Consider the following 25,892-nt stretch of genomic DNA (forward strand, 5'->3'; position numbering starts at 1 on the left):
AGTTGCTTTCCCAATTGTTTTGTCAGTGTTCGTTAATTACAACTACTTAATTTGTAAAAATGTAGTATAGCCCTATGCTACACGGTGCACAGCTCTGTTCCTTGAATGCTGCATGCAGATTTCCATTATTGTTTTTTATAGGGACTAATTTCCACATTGGAAACAGTGGTGCACACTCTCCGGCCAATCACAATACAGTACCAATTAAGTACCAGATAGAAACTAAAGTCAGGTGCGCGTTCAGCAGGACTCACAATTTTGGAAGATAGACATATGTTATCTAGGACAAACATGCCTCTGACACGATGAGGAATCATGTCGGCTCTATTCGTGGCATTTCTATCGACAACGTTTGACTGAACGTGGTGCAGCCCTTGTTAGATTTAAAGGCCTGAGTTCTGCAACCCTGCTATAGAATAATTTAACCGGCAGATTATCTTATTGTCAAAATGTATATATTGCCATGGCTGAATTTCTGTAGTTTAATGCTTCCCTTGTCTCCCCCTTCTGGCTCTTGGGGTAAAATCCAGAGTGTGGTTTCAAAATGTATATGGCAAGGTAAGCGAGATCAAATTAACAAATTTACAAAGAGGGAAATACATAGGAGGACTATCCATACCAAACTTTAAATTGTATTTCCAGGCACTAGCATTTCGTCCCATTCTAAATGTGTTTCGACATGATTCTTCTGCCCCCCACTGGCTGAGTATGGAGAGAAATATGATGTCTCTCCTATTGCAATTGATATATCCCTTAAACAATGTTAACCTACATGTTGGTCCTATTATTTCTCACACAATTTCTATTTGGCACAAAATAGCAAAACAATGTAACTGGGAAACGAAATGGCATGCCCATATTCAATAATGCTTTGCGATCTGGAAGGCAGCCTTTTGCACCCCCTCCCCAAAGGTCCAAATGTGGAATCTGTACCCTTGCTAATATCATTGACAGTAATGGTTGGAGAACATTCCAAGATTTGGAAAACACACATTACCAGGTAACTCCTTTTTTGTCTTCATATTTACAATTTAGGTCAGCTATTTACAATGATGGGATTTATAAATCATTCATCTGGGCTTCCAAAAGGACTAATCACTATAATATATATTTTTAAGTTTGGAAAGCTCATATACTGAGCTAGAACATTAAAAAACTATGGTCCACAGATTAAGTGAATCCAAACAACCCTTTAACTGGAACAGAATATGGAGAAATATGACCTTGGCATCCCGTAATCTGAACCGTTAACCTTATACATTTTAAGTTAGTTCATATCCTGTATTTAACACCAAGAAAACGTTTTAGGATGAAAATGGCCCCAACACCCAACTGTTCACTGTGTCCCCTAAATCAGTTAGCCAGACTCCTTCATATGATGTGAGAGTGCCATGTAGTTAAATGCTTGTGGGAAAAAGCTCCCAAATTCATTTCAAAGTGCATGAATGTAAATATTCAATGCGTTGCATCTACTGTGTTACTTAAGATGATAGCTCCTTGAATCTCTCGATCAGAGACGATTACTACTGGCAGGCAGCGCTGACACACAAAAAAAGATGTTGGCTCTTAGATCAAGGAATTAGTTAAGGAACAATTTAGACCTGGACAAATATACTTGACTCTGTAAAGAATAATCTCAGCTAAAGCCCAATACATACAAATAAACAATCTACACTGAAGCAAAATATACACGCGAAATATAAACGGAACATAAAGTGTTGGTCCCATGTTTCATGAGCTGAAATAAAAAATCCCAGAAATTTTCCATACTTACAAAAACTTTATTTCTTTCAAATTTTGTGCACAAATGTGTTAGCATCCCTGTTAGTGAAGATTTCTCCTTCACCAAATAATCTTGACAGGTGTGGCATATCAAGAAGCTGATTAAACAGCATGAGCATTATACAGGTGCACCTTGTGCTGGGGACAATAAAAGGCCACTTTAAAATGTGCAGTTTTGTCACACAATACAATGCCACAGATGTCTCACGTTTTGAGGGAGCCATGCAATTTGCATGCTGACTGCAGGAATGTCCACCAGAGCTGTCAGTCAAATCTTTGAAATTGCTTCATGTTTCCTTTTTCTTTTCACTTTCACCCAACACATATAGTGCCTTCTGAAAGTATTCATACCACTTGACTTATTCCACATTTTGCTGTCACGCCTGAAATCAAAATAGATTTCTCTACCATCTACACACAATACCACAGAATGACAAAGTGAAAATGTGTTTTTGACATTTTTGCAAATTTATTGAAAATGAAATACAGAAATGTCTAATTTACATAAGTATTCACACCACTGAGTCAATACATGTTAGAGTCACCTTTAGCAGCGATTACACCTGTCTTTCTGGATATGTCTCTTAAGAGATATTCACACCTGTACTGTATAAAATGTGCACATTCTTTTTAAAATTCTTTAAGCTCTGACAAGTTGGTAATCGTCATTGCTAGACAGACATTTTTAAGTCTTTCCGTAGATTTTCAAACCGATTTCAATCCAAACTGTATATAGGCCACTAAGGAACATTCAAGGTCGTCTTGGTAAGCAACTCCAATGTATACTTGGCCTTGTTATTGTCCTGCTGAAAGATGAATTTGTCTCCTAGTGTCTGTTGGAAAGCAGACTGAACCAGATTTTCCTCTATGATTTTGCCTGTGCTTAGCACTATTTTCTTCATTTGTATCAACAACAACAGAAAACTCCCTAGTCTTTGTCAATGTCAAGCATATCCATAACATGATGCAGCCACCACCATGCTTTAAAATTTGAAGAGTGGTGCTCAGTGATGTGTTGTGTTGGCTTTGCCCCCATTTCTTTGTACTTTAGTGCCTTGTTGCATGTTTTGGAATATTTGTATTCTTTCAATTATCTTAGTAGTGTTGTTGATCCATGCTCAGTTTTCTCCTATCACAGCCATTAAACTCTAACTGTTTTAAAATCACCATTGGCCTCATGGTGAAATCCCTGAATGGTTTCCTTCCTCTCCGGCAACTGAGTCAATAAGGACGCCTGTATCTTTGTATTATTGTTATTTGTATGTATCAGTCCAAAATTTGGACACACCTACTCATTCAAGGCTTTTCTTTATTTTGACTATTTTCTACATTGTAGAATACTAGTGATGACATCAACACTATGAAATAACACATAAGGAATCATGTAGTAACCAAAAAGGTGTTAAACAAATCAAAATATGCTTTATATTTGAGATTCTTCAAAGTACCCACCCTTTGCCTTGATGACAGCTTTGCACATGTGTTATTTCATGGTGTTGATGTCATCACTATTATTCTACAATGTAGAAAATAGTACAAATAAAACATTGAATGAGTAGGTGTGTCCAATCTTTTGACTGTTACTGTATATAGTGACTGAAGAAAGTATTTACACCCCTTTTACTAATAAGTCAAGGGCTATGAACACTTTCTGAAGGCACTGTATACACTGTTTTAATGTCTTTGCTTTCAGGCCCACAGGAAAGGGGTGTTATGGGGAGGATTTTCTCTGGTTGCCTGGATAGGGTTACAGGAGGGAGGATCTATGTACCTTTAAATATTATTGCCCGTCTGTGATCTGAAAAATTCTAATAATCAAAAGCTGTTAACAACAAAATATAGTTTTTTACCTAGGAGAACATAGGGACTTTAGGTTTAATAAAACTATACCGACAGTTGATGTGCCAGCTTGTGAGGATTAAAATAGCCCACAGAATGCTGCTATTTTAACACATTCAGTTGAAGTCGGAAGTTTACATACACCTTAATCACATACATTAAAACTCAGTTTTTCACATTTCCTGACATTTCATTCTGTAAAAAATTCCCTGTCTTAGGTCAGTTAGGATCACCACTTTATTTTAAGAATGTGAAATGTCAGAATAATAGGAGAGAATGATATATTTCAGCTTTTATTTCTTTCATCACATTCCCAGTGGGTCAGAAGTTTACATACACTCAATTAGTATTTGATAGCATTGCCTTTAAATTGTTTGACTTTGGTCAAATGTTTCGAGTAGCCTTCCACAAACCTCCCACAATAAGGTGGGTGAATTTTGGCCCATTCCTCCTGACAGAGCTGGTGTAACCGAGTTAGGTTTGTAGGCCTCCTTGCTTGCACACGCTTTTTCAGTTCTGCCCAAAAATGTTCTATAGGTTTGAGGATAGGGCTTTGCGATGGCCACTCCAATACCTTGACTGTGTTATCCTTAAGCCATTTTGCCCCAACTTTGGAAGTATGCTTGGGGTCAATGTCCATTTGGAAGACCCCTTTGGAACCAAGCTTTAACTTCCTGACTGATGTCTTGAGATGTTCCTTGAATATATCCACATCATTTTCCTACCTCATGATGCCATCTATTTGGTGAAGTGCACCAGTCCCTCCTGCAGCAAAACACCCCCACAACATGATGCTGCCACCCCCGTACTTCACAGTTGGAATGGTGTTCTTCGGCTTGCAAACCTCCTCATTTTTCCTCCAAACATAAGGATGGTCCTTATGGCCAAGCAGTTCTATTTGTGTTTCATCAAACCAGAGGACATTTCTCTAAAAAGTACGGTCTTTGTCCCCATGTGAGGTTTCAAACTGTAGTCTGGCTTTTTTATGGCAGTTTTGGAGCAGTGGCTTCTTCCTTGCTGAGCGGCCTGTCAGGTTATGTCAATATAGGACTCGTTTTATTGTGGATATAGATACTTTCGTACCAGTTTTCTCCAGCATCTTCACAAGGTCACATGGTGTTTATACTTGCGTACTATTGTTTGTACAGATGAACGTGGTACCTTCAGGCATTTGGAAATTGCTCCCAAGGATGAACCAGACTTGTGGAGGTCTTGGCTGATTTCTTTTATTTTCCCATTATGTCAAGCAAAGAGGCACTGAGTTTGAAGGTAGGCCTTGAAATACATCCACAAGAACACCTCCAATTGACTCAAATATTGTCAATTAGCCTATCAGAAGCTTCTAAAGCCATGACATTTTCTGGAATTTTCCAAGCTGTTTAACAGCACAGTCAACTTAGTGTATGTAAACTTTTGACCCACTGGAATTGTGATACAGTGAATCATAAGTGAAATAATCTGTCTGTAAACAATTGTTGGAAAAATTACTTGTGTCATGCACAAAGTAGATGTCCCAACTGACTTGCCAAAACTATAGTTTGTTAACAAGAAATTTGTGGAGTGGTTGAAAAACGAGTTTTAATGACTCCAACCTAAGTCTATGTAATCTTCCGACTTCAACTGTAGCTGCTGAAACCCATCTGTGGTCACATCTACAGAGACATTTGGGCTGGTGAGTGTTAATATCTCAGTGTATTACATAGAACAGTAGTTAGTGAGTGCATTAATTATGCTTCAAAGTTATCAAGGTTGCATATTTCTTTTATATTTAACTAGGCAAGCCAGTTAATTGAAAACGGGTCTATCTGTTTTCAATACAGGACAACAACAAACTAACGCTACTTTCCTAGTCTTGCCCAACTCTCTTACACTGTTTCAAGATGGCCGTACTTCTTCATTTCACAAAGGAATAACCTCAACCATTTTCCAAAGACTGGAGACATCCAGTGGAAGTGGTAGGAATGCCAAACAAGTGCCTTGGAAATCTAGTTCCCCAATGAAAACTCATTGAATAGACAGTGATCTCAAAAAAAAATCTGAATGGTTAGTCCTCGGGGATTTGCCTGCTTACATAAGTTATGTTATACTCACAGACATGATTCCAACAATTTTAGAAACTTCAGAGTGTTTTCTATCCAAATCTACTAATAATATGCATATCTTATATTCTTGGCATGATTAGCAGGAAGTTGAAATTGGGCACGCTATTTATCCAAAAGTGAAAATGCTGCCCCCTATCCCAAAGAGGTTAAAGGGATAGTGAGGGAGGAATGGATGGATAGATGGAGGAACTGATTTGAACCTTTTGTGTAGCCAGATAAGTCTGTGTAGGTTAAGAACAAATTCTTATTTACAATGACGGCCTACCGAAAGACCAAAGGCCTCCAGCCGGGACGGGGGCTGGGATAAAAAAATATTTATATCTAGGACAAAACATACATCACGACAAGAGAGACAACGCAACACTACATAAGGAGAGACCAAAGCCAACAACATTGCAAGGCAGCAACACATGACAACACAACATGACAGCTGCATAACATGGTAGCAGCACAAAACATGGTACAAACTAGAGGTCGACCGTTTCATTGGAATGGCCGATTTCAAGTTTTCATAACAATCGGTCATCGGCATTTATGGACACCGATCATGGCCGATTACATTGTCCTCCATGAGGAGACTGCGTGGCAGGCTGACTACCTGTTATGCGAGTGCAGCAAGAAGCCAAGGTAAGTTGCTAGCTAGCATTAAACGTATCTCATAAAAAACAATCAATCTTAACATAATCACTAGTTAACTACACATGGTTGATGATATTACTAGTTTATCTTGCTTGTCCTGCGTTGCATATAATCAATGCGGTGCCTGTTAATTTATCACTGAATCATAGCCTACGTCGCCAAATGGATGATTTAACAAGCGCATTCGCAAAAAAGCGCTGTCATTGCAACAATGTGTACCTAACCATAAACATCAACGCCTTCTTTAAAATCAATACAAAAGTATATATTTTTAAACCTGCATATTTAGTAAATATTGCCTGCTAACAGAAATGTATTTTAACTAGGAAAATTGTATCACTTCTTTTGCGTTCTGTGCAACAGAGTCAGGGTATATGCAGCAGTTTGAGCCGCCTGGCTCGTTGCGAACTGTGAAGACTATTTCTTCCTAACAAAGACAGCCGGCATCGCCAAACCGGGGATGATTTAACAAAAGTGCATTTGCGAAAAAAGCATAATCGTTGCATGAATGTACCTAACCATAAACATGAATGCCTTTCTTAAAATCAATACACAGAAGTATATTTTTAAACCTGCATATTTAGTTAAAATAAATTCATGTTAGCAGGCAATATTAAACTAGGGAAATTGTGTCAGTTCTCTTGCGTTCATTGCACGCAGAGTCAGGGTATATGCAACAGTTTGGGCCACCTGGCTCGATGTGAACTAATTTGCCAGAATTGTATGTAATTATGACATAACATTGAAGGTTGTGCATTGTAACTGGAATATTTAGGCTTATGGATGCCATCCGTTAGATAAAATACGGAATGGTTCCGTATTTCACTGAAAGAATATTATTTAGTTTTATTTTCGAAATGATAGTTTCCGGGTTTGACCATATTAATGACCTAAGGCTCGTATTTGTGTGTTATTATGTTATAATTAAGTCTATGATTTTATATTTGATAGAGCAGTCTGACTGAGCGGTGGTAGGCAGCAGCAGGCTCGTAAGCATTCATTCAAACAGCACTTTCGTGCATTTGCCAGCAGCTCTTCGCAATGTATGACTTCAAGCCTATCAACTCCCGAGATTAGGCTGGTGTAACCGATGTGAAATGGCTAGCTAGTTAGCGGGGTGCGCGCTAATAGTGTTTCAAACGTCACTGGCTCTGAGTAGTTGCTCTGCAAGGGCTACGGCTTTTGTGGCGCGATGGGTAACAATGCTTTGAGGGTGGCTGTTGTCAATGTGTTCCTGGTTCGAGCCCAGGTAGGGGCGAGGAGAGGGACGGAAGCTATACTGTTACACTGGCAATACTAAAGTGCCTATAAGAACATCCAATAGTCAAAGGTATATGAAATACAAACAGTATAGAGAGAAATAGTCCTATAATTCCCTCAACCTAAAACTTCTTACCTGGGAATATTGAAGAATCACGTTAAAAGGAACCACCAGCTTTCACATGTTCTCATGTTCTGAGCAAGGAACTTAAACGTTAGCTTTTTTACATGGCACATATTGCACTTTTACTTTCTTCTCCAACACTTTGTTTTTGCATTATTTAAACCAAATTGAACATGTTTCATGATTTATTTGAGGCTAAATTGATTTGATTGATGTATTATATTAAGCTAAAGTAAAAGTGTTGTAATTGTCATTATTACAAATAAATAAATTTAAAAAAATTTCGTCATCCAATAATCGGAATCAGTTTCGGCGTTGAAACATCATAATCCGGCGACCTCTAGTACAAACATCATTGGGCACAGACAACAGCACAACGGACAAGAAGGTAGAGAAAACAATACATCACGCAAAGCAGCCACAACTGTCAGTAAGAGTGTCCATGATTGAGTCTTTGAATGAAGAGATTGAGATAAAACTGTCCAGTTTGGGGGTTTGTTACAGCTCGTTCCAGTCGCTAGCTGCAGCGAACTGAAAAGATGAGCGACCCAGGGATGTGTGTGCATTGCGGACCGAATCAGGGTTAGTTTGGTAGCTGGGATGAAAGAGGAGCGATGACGATAAAGGCAACCAAGTCTAGATTTAACTTTAGCCTGTAGCTTTGATATGTGCTGAGAGAAGGACAGTGCACCGTCTAGCCATACTCCCAAGCACTTGTATGAGGTGACGACATCAAGCTCTAAACCCTCAGAGGTAGTAATCACACCTGTGGGGAGAGGGGCAAACCACATTACCTTTGTTTTGGAGGTGTTAAGGGCAGAGAAAGCTTGTTGGACATTAAGAAACCTTTGTTTTAGAGTGTTTAACACAAAATCCAGTGTCGTGTCTTTGGCTATGCCGGATTAAGTGATATGACATGCTATTCTAGAAAATAATTTCTCTGTAATTAATATCACCTGATTGAGCTAATCATGTAAATGTAATTAACTAGAGAGTCGGGGCACCACAAAATAATATTTATAGAGCTGTTATCTTCCGAATAAACTCTTAAAGACCTAGTAATATTTTACATCAATAGCAGTCAATATTAATCGTCACCTTAATTTTGTCTCATCTGAAAGTTGTAAATTCTTGGTTATCTTCACGAACCCTGGCTAACAAGTTGAATCAGCAATAGAAAATTGGGTTTAATTATTTATTTACTAAATACCTAACTAATCACACAGAATTACACATATAAATAATTAATCATAACTTGATTACAAATTACATCATAAAGGAAAACGTCCCCAGCGTGCAGAACAGGTATGACAGCTTGTTACACAAAAGAAAAGGGGCTGGGTTTGAGTGAAAGAGCGGGAAGACTGAGTAACAAAGGGAGAAGCTGTGCTATCGTAAATACAGTATCTTATGCATTCTAAATTACCGCCCATTTGGAAAAGGAAAATGCAATAAATATTTACTCTGAGCTGCGCTTCAGTAGGTTGGTGGTAGATGGAAGGCCGTGTTGCCAAACTGAGACCTTTGTCCTTTGAAGAATGTCTCTGGTGGTCATTTGAATATGTTGTGGTAACGTTGTTGTGTGATAGACGGGATACTCTGACTGTTTCTTCCTAACCCTCGTTTGAAGCTGCTGTTGCTAACTCAACGATTAGGAGGTATCACTTCTGTGGGGAATAAGAGTTCAAAGTTCATACTATTAGCAACCAAAGCTCACGCTGATGTTGGCTTCGTTCTGTAGTTATTATCTGAACCATTCTTACATCGGACCGTTGTCCTCACATCCTCGGAACAGGAGGTTACATTTTCGTCAAGGCTTTATATAGTGGAGCGAGAAGGGTGTGTCTGAAAAGTTTTATAACCCATGACTCTTCACAGGGGCGGGCCACTGATTGAGCAGAGCCCTAACCTTATGAAAACCCAATTCTCACATTTTAGAAGCTAAAAAATCACATTTTATCCCATCACGAATAATTTCATATTCAAACATTTAAATTGAACAACAATTCCATGTGAATCCAATAACTCTGATGTGTAGACTTTCCACTGTAGAGTTTGTCATTTTATCATTGATGAGAATGTCTGGTCAGATTACCAGAATATAGTTCATTCCCCCCCCACCTTCTGATGTTTGCAGAATTTCTATGGTAACCAAGGGGTTTGCAAATGTAACATCAGTGGGGTAGAGAGAGGAAAAAGGGGGGAAGAGGTATTTATGACTGTCATAAACCTACCCCCAGGCCAACGTCATGACACCGGGAAGAGGCCAGCTGAGTATAAGACTATCATCTGCATATAAATGGATATTCCATCCACTTTTTGTTTTTATGGTTATGTGGAATAATTATCAGACCATAAAACTCAGCCTGACTATGAGGACAAGCTTATTCCACCAATCCTCCCTCGTGCCACCAAATGTAATATTTAAAGCAATTGACAAAGCAGGCCGTTACTGAATATTTTATGTGGCTATTCACAAAACATCTAATTATGACAATGACTTGTAGTCAAATTTGATATTTGCTGTATGTACCTCAACCCTCAGAACAGTACATGTAATATACATAAACATTTTTATTTAACTAGGCAAGTCAGTTAAGAACAAATTCTTATTTACAATGAGAGTCTAGGAAGAGTGGGTAGAACGACAAATTTTTACCTTGTCAGCTCAGGGATTCGATCTAGCAACCTTTCGGTTACTGGCCCAACGCTCTAACCACTAGGCTACCTGCCGACCCAAAACAATAACCCTTAGTGATCTACTGGAAGCTGAACAACACAACACAGTCCTAATTAACGTAGGGTTAATTTCTTAAAACTGAAGATCTCAACTAAAGAGATGTGCCTCACCTCAGCTCACATTGTTGAATATAAGGCTATATTTACAGTGCATTCTGAAAGTATTCAGACCCCTTGGCTTTTTCCACATTTTGTTGTTAATGGCCTTACTGTAAAAAAAATGTATTATCAGTCTTCACACGATACCCCATAATGACAAAGAAAAAAATGTTGATTAGAAATATAACATTTACATAAGTATTCAGACCCTTTACTCAGTACTTTGTTGAAGCACCTTAGGCAACGATTACAGCCTCGAGTCTTAGCTATGATGCTACAAGCTCGGCACACCTGTAATTGGGGAGTTTCTACCATTCTTCTACCAAAACATCCAGTGATTTTGCAGAGAGCCACATCAATTTACAGAAATACTAATAATAAACATTGATAAAAGATACAAGTGTTATGCATGGAATTATAGATCCACTTCTCCTTAATGCAACCGCTGTCAGATTTTTAAAAAACTTTACGGAAAAAGCACACCATGCAATAATCTGAGTACAGCGCTCAGAAACAAAAACAAGCCATACAACCCACCATGTTGTGGAGTCAACAGAAGTCAGAAATAGCATTATAAATATTCACTTACCTTTGATGATCTTCATCAGAATGCACTCCCAGGAATCCCAATTCCACAATAAATGTTTGTTTTGTTCGATAAAGTCCATAATTTATGTCCAAATACCTCCTTTTTGTTTGCGCGTTCAGTTCACAAATCCAAATTCATGAGGCGCGAGCACTAGGTCCAGACGAAAAGTCAAAAAGTTCCATTACAGTTTGTAGAAACATGTCAAACGATGTATAGAATCAATCTTTAGGATGTTTTTAACATAAATCTTCAACAATGTTTCAACCGGAGAATTCCTTTGTCTTTAGAAATGCAATGGAACGCAGCTAACTCTCATGGGCACGCGCGAGACTGAGCTCATGGCATTCTGCCAGACACCGGACTCAAACAGCTCTCATTCTCTCCCCCTTCACAGTAGAAGCCTCAAACAAGGTTCTAAAAAGACTGTTGACATCTAGTGGAAGCCTTAGGAGGTGCAATTGGACCAAATTTACACTATCTTGGATAGGCAAAGAGTTGAAAAACTACAAACCTCAGATTTCCCACTTCCTGGTTGGATTTTTTTCTCAGGTTTTTGCCTGCCATATGAGTTCTGTTATACTCACAGACATCATTCAAACAGTTTTATAAACTTCAGTGTTTTCTATCCAAATATACTAATAATATGCATATCTTAGCTTCTGGGCCTGAGTAGCAGACAGTTTACTTTGGGCACCTTATTCATCCAAGCTACTCAATACTGCCCCCCAGCCATAAGAAGTTTTTAATACACAAGTTAATTTTGTCCAAATACTTTGGTATTTGGGGGGAGGGAGAGGCGGGTGAGCTATGTACAAAAAGTGCTGTAATTTCTACGTTTTAGTCATTTAGCAGATGCGCTTATCCAGGGCGATTTATAGGAGCAATTAGGGTTAAGTACTTTGCTCAAGGGCACGTCAACAGATTTGTCACCTAGTCGTTTCGGGGGATTCGAACATTTCAGCTATTGACCCAACGCTTTTAACCGTTAGGCTACCTGCCACCCGATATGGATGAAAATACCCTCAAATTAAAGATGAGTCTGCACTTTAACCTCATAGTCACTATCATTTCAAAGCCAAAGGGCTGCAATACCTCAATCAAAATGGATAAGTTCCCATCGCTTTCATTGGATGATAGACGCAACAAGGCTAGGATCACCCACTCAGCTGCTGTAACGCATGTTCGCCATCAAAACAAAGCACTGACAGACAAGGGAGAACCTGCCTAGAGAGAAAATAAATTAGCCATGCTGTTAGATTTAACAACGAGGTCTGGTCCTGGTGGAGGATGTTACTGACGTTCTGGTGTACAGATAATGCCTCTCTGGGGTTTCTTAAGAGCCCGTGTAACTACATATACACTTAAGCACCTCTGTTCAGATACAGTGGACATGTGGTCCAGTTTCCTCTCGTGTCGGCAGTAGTGCTTCTCTGTTCTAGGGCATCAGTTGGTTGCTGGCAGTCTGGCACCACCATATTAGTAGATGTAATTCCATCAAGGGTCTAGCCTACATCAGGGACAGTATGAAATATCAAGCGTCGGAGTGCTGATTTAGGATCCGTTTTTCCTTTTAGACAACATCAAAAATAGATGCGCCGAAATGCTTAATGAATACGGGCCCAGCGCTATTCAATTCCAGCCTTCTCCCTGGCAGTTAATTAATCATTGGATTGACCAGAGTTACAACCTGGTAGCCCAGAAACGCTGTAGATAACTGTCATGTAATAATTATAGCTAAGTACTTATCTCATAGCCCAAGCATAGCTCATTCTGGATCCTTTGGAACCCTGAGGTCTCTGCACACTGTCACAAAATGCACCATGACTAACTACAAATACTCTTGACTTTTATTAGCATTCACCCCTTTCTTATGCCATACGTGTCCCCATAGTCAAAATCGATTTAAGAGAATAATTCCTCTACAGGAGACAATGCAACAACGAAAAAGTTCATAGTGCATTGTAGTAGTAATTTATCACAAAGGACCATTACTGCACTCAGTGACATCGCTTAAGTCACGCAGTGATACATTTGTCATTTAGCAGATGCTCTAATCCAGAGCTATTTACAGTAGTGAGTGCATACATATTCGATAAAAGAATGTCACTGTTGGTTGGCATGTGCACTTCTATAAATAGCTTTTGAAATTATACTGTGGTGTAGGACTCTGGACATGCTTTGAAACAGACTTAAGTTAATGCTCAGAAGTGAAAATTAAATGAATATCGTCATTCTGTGGAAAGATTGGAGAGCTGAACTCAAGAGGTACACAGTACTAAAGCAACCTTTATTAAAAGAAACATGGAGAAACGTCAATGACAAAACAGCGAAGGTATCGTTATCCTACTTTAGTGGATCCCTGTCAAATCCTTGAGACATCTTTCCTCGTCCTGCAGTGATTCCCCCCCCCCCTTCCATACCCCTTCTAACCAGTCCCTTTGCCTGTCATCGTTATGGTCGACAGACCATTTTTGTTTATCCAAGCACCTGTGAAGTATTGATGCGGGATCGGATTTAAAAAACATTGTCAATTAATTTGAAGTCCGGAGGACGGTCATGCAAACACCTTTTTATTTATTTATAAGTATTTACAGAGCCCTAGCCACCCCTCCACCCGACTCCCCTCTGTAATGGCCGGAGTCTGAGTGGGAGGGGCTAGTGGATCCTTGTCAGCTCCTCCACAATCTTTATGACCTCATCCACGGTGGCCTCGCGCTTCATTCCGCTGCCGTCGTCAATCTGAAATGCAGAAGAGGGTGTTGTCAGCTCCCTGTCCCAGTAGTTTGCATTAACCCCCGCACAGCTATGGGACACGTGTATCTAAGTGGTACCTTTATCAAGCATTATTGCAGTCCAAGAAGTGCAAGCGAGCTTGTGTGTGTGTGTGTGTGTTTGAGAGAGTGTGAACGAGTGTGTGTGTTTGTGTGAAACTGTGTATGTGTGAGAGTGTATGCGTGTCCGTACCTGTAGCGTGCTGATCACCTCTTGCATCTTGGCGCGGCCCAGGTCCAGGAAGCTCTCGATGAGGTCCCCGTCGATGAAGCCCGTGGCCTGCTCAGTCTTACGCTCCGTATGGAAGGACCTCCAGGTGACAGAGTCAAGGAAGACAAATAACACACACCCCTACAGCAAAGCCAGTCCTCTTACCGAGAACTCTGTCCTTTCGAGTACCAGAACCTGCATTTTTGGGGGTTTGAGTACTCATAGAATGTTCACTCTAAAATATGAGCACCTGGTACTGAATAATTTAAATGAGTAGCAGCCCCTGAAATGAGAACTGGCACATTTTTCAAAGGAAAGTACAGTGCAAGTGATTTTAGACCACAATAAGTCTCTCAAAAGTGTGATTCTTAGGGCTGGCACAATTAGTATATAACCGTGAAACTGATGGTTATGGATGAAGACTGTCTTGAAAATAAAACAGTCACATAAGAACGAACAGCTGACTGAAGACGGTACAGCCGGGAATTTGTGCGGTTGAGTCCGTTTCTAACATGATGAAACTTTGTTGCTCCTTCCTGAAACAAGCAAGTGTTGTAGCAAACAAGTATTTGGTTGCCTAGGCAACAGCTCCTCCCTGCAGCAGCACAGAAATAGTGAACGGAAGTCAATAGAAGGGGCTTGGAAGCTCTAACCCTTGCAATTTGACTGGTAAAATGATGGGTACACGCAATGGCTGCCTGGTATTCTTTTCTGTAAGCTTTCAGTGAGCTTACAGCACCGGGTATTCCCAGGCGGTCTCCCATCCAAGTAAAATCCGGACCTGAACCTGCTTAGCTACTGAGATCAGGTGTGTTCAGGGTGGTATGTCCACAAGCATATATTGTTTTTTACTCTATTTTCTTACAGTCTTTGGCTCATCGCTGCAAGTCCTAAATGAGCCTGGGAGAGGCGAAGGTTGAGTCATGCATCTTCCAAAACATGACCGATACTTAACACACAAACCTAAAGTCAGCTGCACCAATGTTTTGGGGAGCACCATTTGACTGACAACTGAAGTTGGCTTGCAGGTGCCCGGCCCTGCCACAAGGAGTCACTCGAGTGCGATGAGCCAAGGAAGGCCCTCTGGCAAAACCTTCCCCTACCCCAGTCAGCTCTGAGCCAATTGCACACTGTCCTATGGGGCTCCCGGTCACGGGATCGTACCCCAGGCTGCAATGCAGTGCTTTTGACCGCTGCGCCACTCACTGGTATTGTGATGCAATAATTTCCATGGTAATGAAGAATGTTGATTCAAATGATAACTGATGTGGCTCATGGAATAGAATGTTGTTTTTGTAATGTCAGTTCAGTTGAGTTTAAATCAACAAATCACAGCACATATTGATGGCTACACTTCCTGCTTTGCGCCTCGCAATGGCCTCCCATTATGCCATCATTGACTTGATATTCTATTCAATAGAACTTGATGTTCTATTCATTCTATTTTTATGGCAGCACATGCAGTCAGGAGCGAAGGAGTGCCTATTCGAATGGTTATTACAGTGACGGCGGTCATTTGGCTGGCCAATTACCGTGATCCAAAATCCCAAGGTCGTCAACCCTATTGTTATTTCCCCGTATCACCTACACACGGCTACTTGTCAACTTCAGGCCGTCGCTTCATTCACGCATGACACGGTAAAACACGTGGCCTTGTCATGCATTCATTTACGGGCTTAGGCATGTTATGACAACCATTACCATTCTGACAGCGCACATCGAGGTCGGTGGTACCAAGTTACCACCCATGACAGTGGTGCTCACCGGTTCTGAAAAGGCACTTTCAGTGTGAGACATAGGGGCAGGTCCACACACACTAGAAGGATATAAGCTGTGCTCGATCTTGCCCACGCTCTTGATGACCTTGTTGAGTCGATTCTGCAGGTCCAGCAGCAGGCTGTACCAGCCCTCGGACAGAGAGGTCACAAGACCTACAGACATAAGACAGGTGGCTTGTCATTTATGGGAGAAAATAAAAGGAGAACCGAAATAGATATGTGCAGATCCGTACGCTCGTGGTGCTCGCCACTCATACCTAGTGGAGGAGAAAAGATGGAAGATGAGGGAATTTGAGAGTGGGTTGTCTGACTGAGGGAAGGTGGCATTTTTTCCCCGTTCCAATTTGTGCCTACTGAATATGTTGTTGCCCACAAACACAAATGCCTTGTGCAGCTTTTGGCGGGGGGGAATAGTCATTGCAGAACTTCGGTGAACACTCCAATCATCATTCCCCTTTCTTTATGACCACAGCTATGAAAGAAATTGAGAAAGTAAATTGACTTTGGAAGTCACATGTAAATTACTAGCAGATCCTCTCCACTGCCCCCCCCACCTCTCATCCTGAAGATGGGTGCTTATGTAGTTGAGGAAAATCTGTACAGCTTCGCTGTAACTGTACATAGCCTAAAAGAAAAAAAATTAAAGACACGGGGGGAATTCGGGACCTTGAAATTGGCATCAGTACAGTCTGCATCAGAAAAACAACATTTTGAAACCCAAGTGCTGCTACAGCAACATGTCCAAGAAGAACACAGATCTCTCTTGCGGTCTCAAACTGTTTTGTGCTAATACATACTCTACGACCCTGGGGTGTATTCATTACGGCAAACTAACAAACCATAGCTAAATGTTTCGCAATGGGAAAAAAAACAAGTGTTTCTTATTGTACAAATGCAGTTTAGGCCCTCCCGGTTTCATCCCATTTGCTTCCATTTTTGTTTCTAGTGAATTACAGCCCTGGCATGTGGCAGTGGGGGGGGGCATTACCGATCATGCCGTTGACGGTGCCGAAGAGCACGGAGCCCTGCGTGGGGGTGGAGCTCTCGCCCAGGTTCTGCAGCACCAGTGACCCATGGGAGAAGACGTTGACAAACTCCCCCAGGTGGAACACGCCAACCTCCTGCAGGTGTTGTCGCTCCTCGTCTGTCGTGGCCGCGCTGCCAAGGGAGAGAGAGGGGGGGAGAGCTCAACATCTATTTTGGGCCTAATTATTTCATGCTTTGGCAATGTGTACCCATTCACTTCATTCAAAAAAAAAAAACTACATTTCAGAGAGTCAAAGATATATTTTTAAAAAGTGCTAATTATTGTACCCATTTATCTACACATTTCTGCTTTGGCAATGTGTACCCATTTATTTCATACCAATAAAGTAGCATTGAATTTATTATAATTGAGAGAAAGTGATGCGAGAAAGAGATAGAGCGACTGATACAGAGGCAGGCAGAAAAATATAAAATGGGGAAAAGCAATAGCAGATGTAGAGGAGTGGCAATGAGTAAGAAAAAAAAGGAGCGCGTGAGGGAAGAGGTAGTAAGAAATAAGATGGTGACAAACAGAATGATGACCACCGAAAGCGAAACAGCACAGGAGGAAGAACGAGGGACAGAAGACAGAAACGGTGGCAGCAACAAACACGTGAGAGAAAGACAAAGGTCAATGGAAGTCAATGATCATGGATGATTAACTTGACGGCTTATGGATGATGGCGGTGAGAGTGTGAGGACATGTCTAGGCCCGGGCTCCATCTCAATTAGTCTTTCTGCGATTCTACCGCATACTATTTATTTGCCTCCTAAACCGTATTAGAGGTCTCTTCCTTCTGAGGCGAGAGGATTCCAGAAAGAGGTCAAGACTCCCACCGCACCTGTCTTTTTGACACACAAAGAGGTTGAAGGCATTCTCCGCCCCCAGGAAGTTGTCATCGTCCAGGATCTCCACAGCACTCATCCAGTTGGGATTGAAGTCACGGGCAATCTGAGAAGAGTGACAGGTGAAAAACAGGCTTATCACCAGTGCCTCAATTCAATTCCATTCAATAAACTTTATTCACCCAAGAGGTGCAATGATTGATAACAAACAATGGTTCCAACTCATCACTCAAGTTCTTATTCATTGCAAGTGTTTGGTGTTGAATCCTCCTTGATAAAGCCCATGAGAAATGAGGGCGACAAAATAAAAGTATTCAAATCTATATTTTGGAGAATGTTGTATCCAAGGGGGAAAAAACAGTTTTTGAGCAAAACCAAACAAATCGTCATTTAGACCTTGTGGCGTTGAGCACATCCACCATCCTCTTAAGGAAAAAGGGTGGACACCGGCAGGGCCTCTCTTAGTATCGTTCCTTACCTCCTCAAAGTTGCCCTCCATGGGTTTATAGGCCAGCAGCAGCACAGACCTCATCAGGTCTCCCACCAGGATGAAGTCTCCTTTGGTCTTTAGGTAGAGTGCCATGATGTTGTTGTAGTGGTTACACTCGGTCCTCAGCTCCTTCTCAGCGGTCCACTCGTACAGACGCACCTGGGGGGGCGTGTGCACATTGACGATGCGTTGATATTGACATGCACAATTGTCGAGGAGCAGAGTCCGGACGCTGCAGTGTAGTTTCGGAGTAACAAGGACTCGAAAGCACCGAGGTTGTTTTTGTAGGAGACATGCATTTCATACAACTACAAGAAATACACCCTTCAATGTTCCTTTAGATTCCAACGTTCCATTGGAAAGAATACTACTGGATAGACATAAATTGTCCCCAACACCCTTTCCGTATGGTTGTGGGCCCCATAACTAGTTTCACCGCGGCAGCCATTACGGGTCATTGTAGAGGAAGCACTGAATTTGACAAGGCAGCAACACCAAGGGTTTTTCAACTCATTTTAACGTCAGGATTGAGAAATAAAACTGACACCGCGGAATGTCTCCTGTAATTTTCTTCATTTTTAATTTTTTTTTATTGCCAAGTACCCTGGGGCGAATCCTAACTTTCACTTAAATCAAATATTCACTTAGCGATGCATTAATGGAAACGAGAGACATCGTGAAAGTTTTAATTTAAGTGGAGGTAAACATTTCCCCTCCATGCGAGTGTCTACAACTGTAGCCTGTGAAATAGGAGCTGGCCTTGAAAAACATCTACTTTCAAACCATCTAAAGTGAAATGCTTACTGTGCTGTTGATGCTGGCCAGCAGTTTGCCATTGAACTCCACCATGGAGTAGACGGCTCCCTTCACCTCCTTCTCTGCAACCGTCTGCAGCTTACCTACACACAAGAAAAATAAATAACAGTCTGGGTCAGAGCCGGTGCTGCAGTAGCCTGAAATACAAACGGATACGTTTTGTTTGACCATTTGTTTCACTGTGAAAGAAAGGTGAAACTGAGCATAATGGTTTGGATTCCAGGCAATTCTTTTAAACAAACTGAGAAAAGTAGCACATCAGTTTGGTTTTCAGGCTCGTGTTATAGCTCTCTGATACAGTATTTTCACAGCATCTGTTCACTCGGAGTCATTCATCTTCGTGACTGAGATGATTATCGATAGGAAGGTGCTATCAGGCACCATCAAGGGAGGAAGAGGCATGGAACGAGTGAGGAAAAAGGTGAGAGGGAATGAGTGAGAAAAAGACGAGGGGAAGAAAGAGACTGTAGAAGAAAGTGTGAGAGAGCGCGAGCAAAAAAAGATGAGGGGGGTGAGAAAGAATTTTACAGGGGAAGAATGATGGGAACGAGAGAGCGAGAACAATGAGGATGGAAGAAAGAAGAAGTTAGCCCTCACCGTCAGTGTAGTGGAAGACGATGATGCGGCCTTGCTTGGGCTCCGCCTCCTCTGGGTAGACCATTGCTGTGCCAACGATAAAGTAGACCGAGAGGTCCCTGCCCAGGCGGCAGGACACCATGCTGAGGGCGTACTCACTCTGGAGGAACTGGTGGGCGTGGAGCACTGGGAGGACGAACACACGTGTGAAAATCACGCAATTGAGGACAAATCACCACAAAAAAAGTGAGAATTTGGTGTGCTCCTCCAAGAGTACAATCACCAGCTTATCAATCACCAGCACAATCACCATTAACTCACTTAAATGTTTTCTTTAGTCAAGGGGGGCTTACCTTCAAAGGTGTGTTGGTCGACCACCAGGAGGCTGTGCACCTCCACCTCCTCCCCGAAGGAGGTCTCGTGTGGGGAGGTGCTGCTGGGGAACAGCTTACTGGAGCTCACACTGCTAGACAGAGCCTGGGGGAGAGGTAGGGAGAGAGGAGATATGAAAGGCAGAGGAAGTGGGAAAATATGAAAACCCAGACTATGCACACCCACAAGGCCAGGGGAAAAAGGGAGTAGGTTCTTCCTCATCTACAAGTTCTCTCTTTTTTCTTGGTTTTTTTTGTGCAATAAACCTAGACTAAACTAAGTCATCTGGACACATTGTCAGCCAAGCGATGTGCACTACTACCATTCAAGGCACCCCCCCCAAAAAAACTAAACATAATTGCACTAAAACTGCTAAATAAAATACAGTAACACTCTGAAAGCTGATGCTTTAGTTCATATAGAGCGAAGTTCACAGATATTTCCGGACGGTTCTTCTACAAAACACGCAGTTGCACTTAAGTCACGATGCATCATGAAAACGCCGTTGAATACGGGACACGAGGCTCACGGCCCATATTCAAAAAGGTCTTAATCCGTAATCAGCACTCCTGCCCTGAGAATATTTACGAATACGGGGCCCAGAACAGGAGATCCTGGCAGTGGTACACTGAAATACCCAATTGTGTGCAGCTACCTGAGTGCTAGCGCTGGGGCGCACCGCTGCCGTGGTCCCGCTGGCGTCCTGCATCTCCACGCGGCTGGACAGCACCCCGAAACACTGAGACACTTCCTGGTAACAGATCCTCCTGAGAGGGAGGGAGCGAGCGAGAATAAAGTGGAGATAGGGAGGGGGGAGTGCGTGAGTGACAGAGAGCAAAAGAGTAAAAAAGAAACAAATATTTCCCTCTTGATTTACCCGAGGGGTAAATCCATTGGATAGATATACTTCTACTCTAACTAGTTCTACGGGTCTTGCTCCCTCTTACCTGGGAGACTCGTAGAGGGGAACCGTGCGAATGTGGAGCTTCTGGATCTCGTCGATGGTCCCGATGGTGAGAGTGCTGTTGTTGGCCAGCGCCAGACTGCCAAAGACACAGAAGCGCAGGTTAGAACCACACACCAACAACAGGTACGTTACATATTTATGTCTAGCTTTGCTATCATTCCTGTTCTTTCTTTAGAGTCGTTGAATGAGAAAAATAATCAACGCACGACTCCGTCTCCTCTCCAACACTTGCACTGGTCTGAAACCACAGGACAGATGACAGGGGGTAAAAAAGGTTTCTGTTGAATTCGTCCCCACATCAGTCCAAACGGAGAAGAAGGGCTAAAGATGCCACTTTGGACTATTGAGACGAGCGTGACTGACTAACTAACCTGTCGGGGTAGCCCTCGGAGTTGAGCGGACACATGTAGTTGACCTCCTTGAGGTTGACATTGGAGAAGACCAGCTTGTGGTTGGAGGAGTAGATGACGGTGGGCCGGTCAGAGCAGGCAAACACGTTGGAGGTGGAAAGGGAACGGAAGGTCCTCAGCACCGTGGGCTGGGTGCCCAGAGTCACCTTCTTCCGCTCGCTCAGCACGCCTGTTGGCAACACAATGGGGTCAATGCCAACAGTTTAACAATAAGTTTGCAACCCTGCCAGGGGGTAAGTGCACTTTCAATTCAGTCTGTTCAGGAGATAAGCGGCAATTCCAATCCAAAACCCTTTCCATTTTTAATATACACTGAGTGTCAATAACATTGGGAACATCTGCTCTTTCCATGACATACACTGACCAGGTGAATCTGTTATTGACGTCACATGTTAAATCCACTTTAATCAGCGCACATGAAAGGGGATTGTGTATTTGTCCCATTCAGAGGGTGGAGTCAACATGGGCCAGCAACCCTGCGGAACGCTTGACACCTTGTGGAGTCCATGCACTGACCAATCGAGGCTGTTCTGAGGGCAAAAGCAGGTGCAAATCAATATTAGGAAGGTGTTCCTAATGTTTTGTACACTCAATTGTATTTCCAATGAAGAGTTTGACATTCTCAATGCATTTTCAGAATTCTGAAACAGAATCGAACTGCAGCTGTGAAGACAAATGAACGGGCCTATGAACAGCCTCCTATTTGACACATCTTAACCTAATTTGTTCTATCAATGAATTAGATGATGGTGCAGTTAACTGTCTGGAATCTTTATAAAAATGTTGACTCGAAAGGCAACAGAAATATGTGTTTCTCCAGCAGCCTGACCTGTAGTCAGGTCCAGGCCAAAGTAGAAGAGCGCTCCGTCTCCCAGGGCACACAGCAGGTAGTAGCTGGCCTCGAACGTCGTCATCAGGATGGAGCGAGGGATAATTTCTGTACACACACACACACACACACACAATCGCGTCAAATGTGTGAAAAGCTTCAGAATAGCAGCAGAATTCCACTGTCAATCCAAAAACAACTATTATTCATCCTCCGAGCACAAATAAGAAGGCATCGACAGCTAGGTCTCACAATAACATCTTCCGCGTGGTTGTGCAACATTGCAAAAATGGATCGAGGACGTGTGAAACCAGCAGTAGAGTGCTTCTGTCCCTTAGGATTCCCTCCCCTTTCCCGGCCAAGTTACACAGGCTTTCAATAGGAGGGGTATATTAACACTTCCAAAAATAATAACAGAAGGACAAAGAGAATGTCCAATACAGAGAATGTGTGGCCAATTCTTCACTGCTCCCAATCATGATATCTTTATAAAAATGTTGATATTTGAGAAGCTTTATTAAAAGACCATGGTCGGGAGCAACAAAACAGAACAGTGGACATTAGGGACGGGCATTTGAAAGAATGTCTGGGTTCGAGTACTCTGGAAAATAAATGTTGCATACAGGCATGTTAGCGTGAAACGGGGCTACAATAACAGTTGCTCCAATTACTGGTTGTTCTGATACTCAACTGAAAACTAAACTAATATTTTCAGACTCCAAACAACAAACACATCTTAGCATTAGAAATGTTGTCAGTGCTTATGAATTGAACCTGCTAAATAGTTACATTTATTAAAATGTTGTCAATTAATAGTTACCAAATATCAAATCTGGAACCGAGTACTAGTACCTATCCCCAGTGGGAAATGTTTTTTTTTCTCAAAGTTACACAGACTTACCTGGCTACAAAAAAGGATCAAATCAGTTCCTCCATCTATCCATCCCTCACTATCCCTTTAAGTACACTGTTGAATCTCCATCTCACCTCCTCCGAGCATCTCCTTGTGCAGGGCGGTGAAGCAGGGCAGCTTGAGGACTCGGGCCGATATGTCCGTCCATAGGCCCACGGCACAGAGGGGCGACTCTCCGCCCTCCCCCAGGGGCGTGATGTCTAGGCAGGCCACCTCATGCTCCATCTCCACCGTGCTGAGGGGGGACAGAGAGGAGGGATTGGATTCATTTTTGGATTCTATTAGTTCAACAACAACAAAAAATGACTATAGCTAATATTTTTATTTTTTATTCCAAATACAAAACAACTTAGACACACAAAAACAACGACTACATCTCACCTGGCCAGACATTATACGCCTTAAATTGTACCAATTCGTTTTCCCTCTTTCTCCCATGCGATTTCAATAATAAATCATTGGATTTTTCCATTGTGTTAATGACACCGGATTGATTTAAACATTTTTTCAAGATGAGTGATGAGAATAGTCCACCCCATTGGGTATCTCACTACATCCGCATATGGGATTGGATTTATGAAGTGCTTTTATAGGTGCTCAAAGCACTTTAAACGTTGTGTAGCTGAGCTTGACTTCATTGGATATTTGTTTTGCCCCAGTGTGTGGGTACAGCCCACTCTCAAAAAGGAACGGCTTTTGCTACAGCTCAGCATCAACAGTGATTGCTGGACCAGACCACATTAGTAGAGCCTTCCTTGGCCAGCAGTGTAAGCCTATCCTCGGGCATGGTGATGGCCTGTAGAGCTGACTCCAACTGGGTTCAAAGTGGTGTGTGTATATGTGTACATACAGAGCATTCGGGAAAGTAATCAGACCCCTTCAATTTTTCTACATTTTGCTACGTTACAGCCTTATTCTAAAATGTATCAAATAAATATCAATCTACAAACAATACCCCATAATGACAAAGCAAAAACAGGTTTTTAGAAATGTTGGCAACAAAAATAACTTTTAAAAAAAAACTGAAATATCATAAGCATAGGTATTCAGACCCTTTACTCAGTACTTTGTTGAAGCACCTTTGGCTGCAATTACAGCCTCGAGTCTTCTTGGGTATAACACTACAAGCTTGGCAAACTTGTATTTGGGGAGTTTCTCCCATTCTTCTCTGCAGTTCCCTTCAAGTTCTGTCAAGTTGGAATGGGAGTGTCGCTGTAGAGCTATTTTCAGGTCTCTCTAGAGATGTTCGATTTGGTTCAAGTCCAGGCTCTGGCTAAGCCACTCAAGGACATTCAGAGACATGTCCTGAAGCAACTCCTGTGTTGTCTTGGCTGTAAGCTTAGGGTCATTGTTCTGTTGGAAGGTGAACCTTCGCCCCAGCCTAAGGTCCTGAGTGCTCTGGAGCAGGTTTCTCATCAATGATCTCCCTGTACTTTACTCCATTCATCTTTGCCTCGATCCTGACTAGTCACCCAGGCCCTGCCTCTGAAAAACATCCCCACAGCATAATGCTGCCACCACCACCATGATTCACCATAGGGATGGTATTGACCAGGTGATGAGCTGACACTTGGTATTCAGGCCAAAGAGTTCAATCTTGGTTTCATTAGAGTAGAGAATCTTGTTTCTCGTGGTCAGTCATGTAGGTGCATTTTGGCATACTCTAAGCGGGCTGTCATGTGCCTTTTACTGAGGAGTGGCTTCCGTCTGGACACTACCATAAAGACCTGATTGGTGGAGTGCTGCAGAGATGGTTGTCCTTCTGGAAGGTTCTCCTATATCCACAGAGGAACTCTGGAGCTCTGCCAGAGTGACTATCGGGTTCTTGGTAACCTCCCTGACCTTCTCCCCCGATTGCTCAGTTTGGCCTGGCAGCCAGCTCTAGGAAGAGAGACTTGGTGGTTTCAAACTTCTTCCATTTAAGAATGATGGAGGCCACTGTGTTCTTGGGGACCTTCAATGCAGCAGAATGTTTTTGCTACCCTTCCCCAGGTCTGTGCCTCGACACAATCCTATCTCGGAGCTCTACGGACAATTCCTTCGACCTCATGGCTTGGTTTTTGCTCTGACATGCACTGTCAACTGTGAAACCTTATATAGACAGGTGTGTGGCTTTCCAAATCATGTCCAATCAATTAAATTTACCACAGGTGGACTACAATCAAGTTGTAAAAACATCTCAAGGATGATCAATGTTAACAGGATGGACCTACCCTCAATTTAGAGTCTCATAGCAAAGGGTCTGAATACTTCTGTAAATAAGCTATTTGGGGGTTTTTTATTCTAAAAAACAGTTTTTTCGCTTTGTCATTATTGGGTAGTGTGTCGATTGATGAGGAAAAACATTTATTTAAAACAGTTTAAATACATTTTAAATTGTATTTCCAGGCACTGGCATTTCGTCCCATCCTAAATTTGTTTAGACATGATTCTTCTGCCCCCCACTGGCTGAGTATGGAGAGAAATATGATGTATCCTTATTGCACTGGAAGTGGAGGTCTTAACTGACATATCTTGATAAACAATATCTTGATAAACATAACTTGATAAACAATGTAACTGGTAATCGAAATGGCATGTTCATAGTCAATAATGCCTTGCGATTTGGAGGGCAGCATTTTGCATCCCCCCCCCCCGTTTCACATGTGGAATCCGTACCCTTGCAGATATACTACGGATAGCAATGGTTTGAGAACATTCAAAGGTTTGTAAGA

The 25,892-nt window shown here is 42.0% G+C and overlaps 1 protein-coding gene across 1 annotated transcript in view; it reads right to left on the reverse strand.

Moving 5' to 3' along the window:
* Positions 1 to 13,439: 13,439 nt before the first annotated feature.
* LOC112263480 (DNA damage-binding protein 1) overlaps positions 13,440 to 25,892 on the reverse strand; it is a 29,330-nt gene continuing 16,877 nt past the window's right edge. Inside the window, exons 13-26 of the mRNA XM_042330777.1 lie at positions 23,253 to 23,413; positions 22,266 to 22,373; positions 21,398 to 21,605; positions 21,007 to 21,102; positions 20,715 to 20,826; positions 20,041 to 20,164; positions 19,709 to 19,873; positions 19,100 to 19,194; positions 18,284 to 18,454; positions 17,802 to 17,911; positions 16,922 to 17,091; positions 15,984 to 16,086; positions 14,138 to 14,261; positions 13,440 to 13,912 (exon numbers count right to left, since the gene is read on the reverse strand). Coding sequence (XP_042186711.1) covers positions 13,829 to 13,912; positions 14,138 to 14,261; positions 15,984 to 16,086; positions 16,922 to 17,091; positions 17,802 to 17,911; positions 18,284 to 18,454; positions 19,100 to 19,194; positions 19,709 to 19,873; positions 20,041 to 20,164; positions 20,715 to 20,826; positions 21,007 to 21,102; positions 21,398 to 21,605; positions 22,266 to 22,373; positions 23,253 to 23,413 — 1,831 coding nt within the window. The 3' untranslated portion in view covers positions 13,440 to 13,828. The remainder of the gene's footprint in view (positions 13,913 to 14,137; positions 14,262 to 15,983; positions 16,087 to 16,921; positions 17,092 to 17,801; positions 17,912 to 18,283; positions 18,455 to 19,099; positions 19,195 to 19,708; positions 19,874 to 20,040; positions 20,165 to 20,714; positions 20,827 to 21,006; positions 21,103 to 21,397; positions 21,606 to 22,265; positions 22,374 to 23,252; positions 23,414 to 25,892) is intronic.

The sequence above is a fragment of the Oncorhynchus tshawytscha genome, linkage group LG12 (assembly GCF_018296145.1).
Source record: "Oncorhynchus tshawytscha isolate Ot180627B linkage group LG12, Otsh_v2.0, whole genome shotgun sequence".
Taxonomy (NCBI): domain Eukaryota; kingdom Metazoa; phylum Chordata; class Actinopteri; order Salmoniformes; family Salmonidae; genus Oncorhynchus; species Oncorhynchus tshawytscha.